Source organism: Oreochromis niloticus, linkage group LG6 (assembly GCF_001858045.2).
Source record: "Oreochromis niloticus isolate F11D_XX linkage group LG6, O_niloticus_UMD_NMBU, whole genome shotgun sequence".
Taxonomy (NCBI): Eukaryota; Metazoa; Chordata; class Actinopteri; order Cichliformes; family Cichlidae; genus Oreochromis; species Oreochromis niloticus.
The window spans coordinates 37,529,383-37,538,984 of NC_031971.2; the positions used below are offsets into that span (position 1 = coordinate 37,529,383).

The 9,602-nt window shown below is 40.3% G+C and overlaps 1 protein-coding gene across 3 annotated transcripts; it reads right to left on the reverse strand.

Annotated features, from left to right (window-relative positions):
* Positions 1-588: 588 nt before the first annotated feature.
* Positions 589-9,566, reverse strand: LOC106098454 (E3 ubiquitin/ISG15 ligase TRIM25). Of its 3 annotated transcripts, none has more exons than XM_019359558.2 (11): positions 9,461-9,566; positions 8,460-9,246; positions 7,695-7,790; positions 7,336-7,569; positions 7,057-7,225; positions 6,928-6,963; positions 6,725-6,790; positions 6,122-6,301; positions 3,946-4,056; positions 1,601-1,729; positions 589-1,325 (listed from the first exon to the last, which is right to left on the reverse strand). In XM_019359558.2, exons 2-11 carry the CDS (start codon positions 9,222-9,224, stop codon positions 1,180-1,182), a joined length of 1,932 nt encoding a protein of 643 aa, XP_019215103.1. In that variant the 5' UTR covers positions 9,225-9,246; positions 9,461-9,566; the 3' UTR covers positions 589-1,179. The 3 variants fall into 3 exon arrangements, with proteins under 3 accessions (XP_019215103.1, XP_013128499.2, XP_019215104.1); XM_013273045.3 differs by having other exon boundaries at positions 6,122-6,304; XM_019359559.2 differs by lacking the exon at positions 1,601-1,729 and having other exon boundaries at positions 6,122-6,304.
* Positions 9,567-9,602: the final 36 nt, after the last annotated feature.

The window sequence follows — 9,602 nt, forward strand, 5'->3', positions numbered from 1 at the left end:
CCGCCCCTGCACAGTTACCAGCTGTCAGCTACACAAAAGAAAGGAGCTTGGTGTATATTTGTCTCTCAGAAACAGTTCATAACTTCCCTTCAACTCATTCATGTCACCTAAGGGTAAACCTGTTTCTCCATCACCAGTTCAGCTCTGATGATTCAGTAAGGACATCTGGTTTGGAACAGCCGTTTTTACAGCTGTGGCTGCAGCAAACATCAGCTGATACTAGAAATTAAAAGCAAATGAATTCTAACAACAGCTGATCAAGCTTAAACGTGCTGCTGTTGTTTAGCGCCATAAACAAACAAGAGAGAAAAGCCGATCATTGATCAGTTTCATGACTGAAGTTTCAACAGGCGAGAGAATGACAGGGGAGGCTGTCATAAAGTTCAACATCGGTAACATTGGTAACTTAGCGCGCACACAGCTGTATAGAAACTCCGTCGTGCTAGCTATCACGCAGTACAAGTTGTTGTAAGTGATTGAAAAAGTCAGCACAACGAAAATAAACTACACCTAAACTCGGTTTATATCTGACCCAAATAGAGTGCAGGTCATAACTTCTTACCTGAAATTCAGTGCACCTCACGCTCCTGCCTTCGCTTTCCCTGATCCACGATTGACCTCCGCGTTAGCAAACACCGGTCGATCGGCAGTAATATGTGTGCCTCTTGGCATAGGCACACATAATGAAAAGAAGGGGCCCCAGGACAGATCCCTGGGGCACACCAATGACCAGAGGAAAGGGCTGAGAAGTAAAGGATTTAAGTCAAATAAACTGAGTGCGATCAGACAAATATGATTTGGAGTATGGGAGAGACCGACGGAGACTAACCTACTAAAGAGAATGGAGTGAGAGATAGTGTCGAAAGCAGCACTCAGATCGAGGAGAATAAGAAAGGAAAGTAAACCAGAGTCAGCTGCAGTAAGAAGATCACTGGTTATTTTTATAAGTGCTGTTTCAGTGTTATGGGAGGGGCGAAAACCAGACTGGAACTGTTCATACAGATTATTATTAATCAAGTATGAGTGGAGTTGTGTGCCAACTATCTTATCTAATACAGGAAAGAAACTGGCTCTCTAGACCTTAAATGTTGTTAATAAAAATTTTTAATTAGAATCCGATAGATAGATACACAAATCTCATAATGCCCTCATGCTTCAGATCAAAATCAAATATTGGTTCTACTTCTGATTTTTATGCGGACGTGAGTGTTGTGTGCCTGAAGAAGCATGGCCTTTGGGTTTATCTTTCTTGGTGAAATCAGATCCTTTCCCAGATCCTGAAGACTTATGCCCTCCAGCAGCGCTGTGCGGCCTCCTGTCTGGATCTGAAGGAAAACATAGTAGTAAGTCAGTTGTCTTTAATGTAGGACATGCACCACTTGCTAAACAAATCAACAAACAAATAAACAAAACTCCTACACAGTTTTTATGTACAAAATACAATCCCTTAAAACTATAGACCGCCCAGCGAGTGAGGTTTGCACCCAGAGTGCTTCTTGTTATATGTGTCCTGTTTATTTAATCAGTGGAATCGTGTTGTTATTCATCATCTGATTGGCAGGCTGACATTTTTTATAACACGTGAGGATTTGATTCATACTTGATTTCTCAGAAGGAGGATGGCCTTTGGGCTTATCTTTAGATTTATCTTTCTTGGTGAAATCAGATCCTTTCCCAGATCCTGAAGGCTTGTGCCCTCCAGCAGCGCTGTGCGGCCTCCTGTCTGGATCTGAAGGAAAACATAGTAGTTAGTCATTTGTTTTTAATGTAGGATGAGCACCACTTATTCAGTTCAGTTCAGTTTTATTTCAAACATATACATTCACCAACATTTCATAAAATCTTTCCATGCAGTTGTTTGAAAAGGAGTAGGCAGAAGTATATACTTATTTAGCCCTACCCCCTCAGGTTTACATCCTCATCATCTAAATTTGAACAACAAAGTATACAATGCCTTCAACTTAGAACATAACATCACAAAAAAATATTTTCTCATGTTCAACTAAAACTATATTGTCACGGGGTGCCGAGGCAGGCCGTGTGTAAATATAAATGGACCCAAGATGCAGACTGCTAAGTGGTGAGCGAGCTTTATTAACCAAAGAGTGACACAAACGGAGATAAGGTGGACAAAAAACCAAAACCTAAGAGTAAACTAAACTGGGAAAAGCTAAGCAAAAACAAACCTGAAGCATGAAACGGAGATGCAGGGAGAACACACGAGAACACACGAGAACATGGAGGGTAACAACGCAGACGAACCAGCAACTAACAGAGGCAGACACGAGGTTAAAATACACAGAAGGATAACGAGGGAATGAGACACAAAAGGAGGGCACAGCTGGAAGTAATCAGACCTGACGAGACAGGGGAAAAGTAAACTGAACACACTGAAAACAGACACGGACCTTCAAAGTAAAACAGGAAACACATACACGTAATGACATAACACACCAACTTAACACAGACTGGGGGACACAGAACATAGGAACATGAACCATGAAACAGAAGAGTACAAACACCCAAGATAACCAAAACCACAGAATAATAATAAACTAAAACATAAACACGGAGTCACGGACTCCAGATCATGACATATATTTAGATTTGCTAATTTGCAGAAGAAAATAAACATCACTTTGACTGCTGTCTTGGGTTAATTGCATTTTCTTCATTCTTATACTTATTTAAAATTTCTTTTTTGAGTTTTATTTTAAACTGGTTTATATCACTATTGACCTTTATTTCTTCTTTTAACTCATTCCAGAATTTAACTCCCGCTATTGAAATAGACATCCTTTTCAATGTTGTTCTTACTCTTTGTAATTTTAAATTCCACTTCCCTCTAAAATTATACCTCCGTTGTCTTTCTAAGAACCATTTACTTATTTCGATTGGGAGCATCCCTTTCCTTGCCTTATATATTATTTGCACTGTTTTAAACTTCACCAGATCCTGGAATTTTATAGCTTGCGTCTTAATAAAGAGTGCGTTTGTGTGAGCCCTATACCCCTCCTGATTTATTAGTCTAATAGCCCTTTTCTGCATTATGATTATAGTCTGAATATTACTTTTATATGTATTTCCCCAAACCTCTACACAATAACTCATGTATGGTAATAGTAAAGCACAATATAACATATACAATGTTTTCCTATCCAGAAATTGTTTTACTTTCCCCAAGACAGCAATGCCCCGAGCTAACTTTCCCCTCACATAAGTGATGTGTGATTTCCAACAGGCCTTATGATCAGTGATCACCCCAAGAAATTTTATGGTATTAACCCTTTCTAGATATACATTATCAACACAAATTTCACTGTTAATGTTTTTCTTATAGTTTCCGAATAACATAAATTTTGTTTTATTTAAATTTAAGGACAATTTGTTTCTATCAAATTTGCTAAACTAATCTGAATTAAATTTATTAAATATCAAAAAGTAGAGAAACCCATGGTCAGATCAGAGCTGGAACCTTTTCTGGAAGCATTTTATTTTAAATATCACAATATAGTTTGCACATAGTTTGTCACATTTGACCTCTCACCTCACCTCTACATTTCACATCTGCCTTCCTTTCAAGTTGACCACAAAATGTGCTATAACTTTATTTTATTTTTTTTTTTTAAAAATACCGTCAAGAGAAATAGAATGAGCTGACGATTTAGCTGGAAATATGCTGTGGTATGCAATTATATAAGTTTTACATGGCCAGTTATTTACAAATGAATACATATTAGCCATTACCTCCTCCTACATAGTTCTTAAGTACAAAATGGAATAATCCCTCAAAAGTAAACACCACCCAGAGAGTGAGGTTTGCACTCAGAGGGCTTCTTGTTATATGTGTACTGTTCATTTAATCAGTGGAATAGTGTTGTTATTGATCATCTGGCTGGCAGTCTGACATTTTTTATGACACATAAGGATGTGAGTGCTTCATACTTGATTTCTCAGAAGGAGCATAGCCTTTGGGTTTATCTTTCTTGGTGAAATCAGATCCTTTCCCGGCTGGTTTACCTCCTCCAGGAGCACTGTGCGGCTTTCTGTCTTGAGCTAAAGGAAAATATGCAAAAAGTCTTCCACAGTTAGTCAGTTGTCTTTAATACAGGAGATGTGCAACGCGCCCACTAATCTGAACTGTACACAGGCATACTGAATTACATTTTGTCAGGTTTAAAACGAACAGTGTCAATGCTAGAATTGCTATAAATGTTTCATTTGTGAAGTTGTTTTTGAAGCCACATTTACAAACCCAACATACAACATCTGGTCAATGAGAAACTGTTTTTATTGGAAAGGCCCCAGAACTTTGGTTCCTGCTGCTGTTAACTTCACTGTTGAGGACCGCTACAGACACGCACGGTACACTGAACTGAAGTGGCATCTTAAAGTGAAATCGGTTTGCATGAGGAAAAATTTTCACTTTTTTCAATTCTAGAATCAAAGAAAACCATGAAGGAGATTGGTAACAACCAACCTATTAGGGAAATAAAACCCAAGTGTGCAAAAGAAAACACAGGTTAACAATTCATTGTCTTCTCATCTTGGGAAATCCAAATATGCGATTAACAGCTGCCGTGTAGCTCTGTGTGCCATTCGGTCTGTCCAAAGTAAAACATTGTGCCTGACTCTTAGAATTTATAATATCTGCAGTGCAGTTAAAAGTTGCCTCTTATTGACTTTGGTGATAAGTCAAACTAGTTAATATGTAACTTGTCAAAATCTTCCTCAGCCAGTGCTTACTTGGAAAACTTCCAAGAATAACATTGTGTTCTACATGTCCACCTTCAAGGTAAATAGATAATGCAGATAGTTCACTCTCAGTGGTTTTAATATCGTGGCTGCTTTGTGTTTTATGACAAGTGTGAGATGCTGTTTTCCATCTTCACTGCTGTCTCTGTATGAGGACCTGTCACTGTTATCACTGGGTGTGCTTTTTATTGCAGTTAATCAATTGAGTGTTCTTAAACTCCAAACATTCATTTGGATATTATTTTGACATGCACAACCAACCTAAACATTTCAGAGTAAGCACACCTCATCATGGCAACAGCACTCCCCATCAGCAGTGGTCTCCTCCACCAGGGAGATTTGCCACACCTTTAAAACTGCTTTGGAGCAGCTTGAAGAACATAATAAAGTTCAGCCCATCGACTTAAACTCCAAACTCCACAGACCAAAATCCAGCTGAGCATCTGCAAGATGCACAAGAACAAGCTGAATCCTTTCAGACGCCACGAGAAACACAAATGTGTCACAGAGCTGCTTTTGCACCACAATGAGGATCTACATAATACTGGACAGGTGGCTTTAATGTTACGGTTGATCAGTTTATGACCTCAATTTTAATAATGACTGCCAGGAATGAAGACAACACTTTGGCACAAGGCTCGTTTTGACATGTGTCTTTTATACTTTAAAAGTTTAAATAATTTATGATGGGTTTACTGGTTATGGGAGGACTCAGCCTCACAGTGCTTCTTGCCTAATAGCTTCTAAAAGTGCCTAGCTGCATACTATTACTGCCAAACCATGAAGGACATCTACAAATTTCTTTAAGCTTCTGGGTGAGTGTGGGCGATGAAGTAAGGTCATTTTAGAACCAATCCCTGTCTAGGTCTTCACACACCTTCTTCACATGTTTAACTGACTGCGCAATCATGGTTGTCTTTCAGAACAGAGACATGCCCAGTGGTAAGTTGTTAAAACACTAAATGCACTGTCAGACTGATCTAGCTTGCCTTAAGCACACTGACTTTTAGTGGATGTGATTTCATATCAGACTGAAATAAAACAAAGGTGTTCCTTCAGGTTGGATCAATGTGTGTAACAAGTCATATCCTGGTCAACTCTTATACTGTTTATTAAAACATGATGAAAGACATCTTGCTTCTGTCTTTCATCATTTATAAGCTGGCTTGCAAAGGGTAGGTATTATGTTGTACGGAGTATTATGTCATTGAATTTTTAATTAGCTGTTAGGGCACCAATTAATTAACACATTGTCCCGTTTGTGGTGATTGGAGACTAAGCTGTTTACACAGACATACAGTATATGATTTTTGTCATTACAGACGTGTGTGTGTGTGTGAGAGAGAGTTTTTAGATTTTATCTTACTTGTCTTTTGTTGGGCATAAAATCGAGGTTGCCCAAAATGTTGCAATCGAGGTTGGGCCTGTGGATAATGGGGTGGATTCCATCTTTGCTGTGGTCTAATAAAAACAGGGATAGGAACCGGCTGGTAGTATGGCTGGATGGGTGGACTTTGGAACGTGGGGTTGCTTGTCTGCTGAGGCGCTGCTGAGTAATGAAACAGTGAAATGAGAAAGCACTCTGAACAGCTTTATCACACTGTAAAGAATCATGTGTCACAAAGTGCTTGTAATTTTTTTAATAGTTTTCACGTACGTGCTTGAGGAAGGAAATTAACAATATTACAATATGATTTGCAGTATTTTAAATCAAAATGTAATATACTTTTTTTTTTTTACACTGTGTGCTTGTCTCTTGCAAATACCCTCAAATAACAAGTGCAGGAAGGTGTACTCAGTAATTATAGCTGTACAACAAGACGTTACAGTTACAGTTATACTTACAGTGAATACCTGCATCACACTAGGAGATTGTCAAATTGGGAGATGTTTTCAGATACTCTTTCAGTTCACATGTTATTGTATTCAAATATTATCCTATAACAACTCCTCGCTGATATGAACTTACCAGAATTTGCCTGGGATTCAGTACCTCCAGCTCTTTCTGGTCTGGAGACAGGAGCTGCTTTCTCACCTGTTAAAAACAAAGGGTTATATTTAAAGAGTACTTCCCAAATACTTCCCAAGAAACAGTCACCACTGAAGAAGAATAAATTCTTGAGTATTTAACAGAAAATCCTGAACAGTATTTTCCACAAGACATAAACTCACCAGAATCCCCAAATGCACCAGTGCCAGCGTTAAGATCTGCATCAGAACGTGAGAATGATTTGCTTCGTTAATCTTTTAGAATATTAATCCAAATTTAGATTTTCTGCTAATGCATGCCTGCACACAGACCTGCTTTAAAGAATGGTAATCTGGCCTCAACTGGCTCTTTAAGCATCTCCATCAGAGTCTCCCTCAGAGCTGCAGCAAAGCTCTGCGTCGCTATCACCTTCTTGGAGTCCAGGGTGATTCGAGGCACGTGAGGCTCAAACTTTACAACTTTGGGCAACACAACTGAAGCCTGTGGGGGGCAAAAGAAAGGGTTTTTTTTAACTTCCTAATTATTTAACTTAAACTAAAGAATAAGATAGAATGGGCATGGTATAAGTTTTCCACGGGTGTTCGTCTCACCTGTAGAAAAGCCGAGGTTTGGGATTGACTCAGCAGCTTGTTGATATCGTCTCTGGCTTTTCCCATCCTATTATAGTTTTCATCGAACTTCTTTGTGAGATCCCGAAGTTTCATCTGACCGAGCTCCAGCTCACGGTCCACCTCAGTTTGGGCCTCGCGTTCATCTTGAGCCAAGATGTCCCTCATCTGCTGATAAACAGCTGCGAGTGCCATCTTTCTTTTGTTTGCTCCATCCTGGAACAGTGACAATAAGATAAGATAAGATAAGATAAGATATGACAACAGTGAGTTTTTCATAGCTACTGCCAGCACATTTACTTTGTCTCTGGTTAAATTGCTGTATGACATGTGGAAATTACCTTCAGCTTGCTCTGCATGTTGTTCATTTGAAACACAACATTTTCAGTCTTCTCCATTTTCTCGTTCAGCAAACCCAACTTGTCTCTGAGGTCAGACTATAAGAACAGACACAGAACAGCTTAAGTGCACAAATTTCATACAGACACTGCTCAGTGGGCCTGGAGAACTTTGCAAGTAACGCTTTTACTGCATGTCCACCATCTGCATTATTCCATTATTTCATTTTTCCACTACATCTTACATGCAGAAGTTTTATATTGTTAAACTGCATTTACAATGAGGTCATTGTTATTTGTTTCTAGTCTTGCCTTGACTAGAGATGTGTGGGCCAAAGTCATGAATCAGATATTGTGGAAAAAGAAGTGTAATACAACCTGATCCATCAGCCTAAAGCAGTGATGTTAAATATACAGCCTGAGATCAAAACAGACACAGCTCAAAGCCTGGCATACCACACTAAGAAAAACTTGTTAAATCGAGAGAGGAAGACTTGAACTTGGCTGTCATTTACAAACAGTTGAACACAAGGTTCCCTTTTCAGGTATGAACTCACTTCCATCTTTTATATACAGTCTGATAAATGTTTCCTATCCAGGAAGTCAGCTGACTGCCATCTTTGTTTAAAGATATACACACCACCATATTAATTTATAATATTACCGATTAAATAAGTTAAAATATGTATGAATTAACGAGAGACAGTTAACTCTGTACATATGTCAATGTTTGATACAGTATAATTGTCAATGTGAATGCAAACACACCTCTTTCAGGTTCCTCTGCTCCTCCGGAGTTAGGAAGGAGCATCCTTTGTGGATATGCTGGAGGCAGAAGCTGCAAATCAGACGGTCATGCTGGCTGCAGAAGAACTCCATCAGCTTGTGGTGGTCGGAGCAGATGCGCTCCGACAGGTCCCCGACAGGCTCGCTCAGCTCGTGGAGATGGAAGACGGGGTTTTCCCGGTGAGGGCGCAGGTGCTCCTCACAGTAAGACGCCATGCAGGTGAGGCAGGTCTTCGATGCTTCTGCTTCCATGCAGGTATCACAGCGGATGACATCGTCTTTCTCCGCTTCGCTCTCTTCTTCTCTCTCTTCTTCGCTCTCCTCTTCACTCACTTCTTCGCTCCCCTCTTCGCTCTCTTCTTCGCTCTCCCCTTCGCTCGCTTCTTCGCTCTCCTCTCCTCTCTCTTCTTCGCTCTCCTCTCCTCTCTCCTCTTCGCTCTCCTCGCCTCTCTCCTCTTCGCTCTCCTCTTCATTCAGGTTGTCTTCGCTCTTGCTCGATCTCAATTTAAAGGTCTCCACGACGGCGATGAGGACCGTGTTTTTCTTCAGCTCGGGTTTGGTGTCGAACACGGTCCGACACTGAGGGCAGCTGTACGAGTCCTCCCAGCTGGCGAGCAGGCAGTCCTGGCAGAAGTTGTGTCCGCAGGGGATAGTGACCGGACAGTCAAAGGTGCTCAGACAGATGCTGCAGGTCAGCTCATCCTCCAGACTCATGATAGAAAACTGAGACTCGTCCACTTCGGCCATGACGGGACTGATATGAATGAAGCTGCGAGGCACAAACGGAACTTATCATTACAACAGATAATCAACGAAGGCCAAACCCTCTGGTAGTTAAACAACAGCAAACGCACTCACACCAAAACTCATAACAGTCATTTTACTGTAGCAAAGTTCTTGACGTTGCACATAAATAACCAATAAAGAATCCACGCGGAGCTGCTGTCTGTAAAACAAAACACTGCAGACCGCTTTATACTCACAGGCCTCTGCTGCGCGTGATGAAAACTAGAGCTTCTTCTGGCTATAAAAAAAACAGTCCTTCCTGCTTGCGTAACAGGACTCGTGATACAGTTACCACCCTCCGAGTGCACGTCAGGGCCAAATCATGTTTTTATGAACACA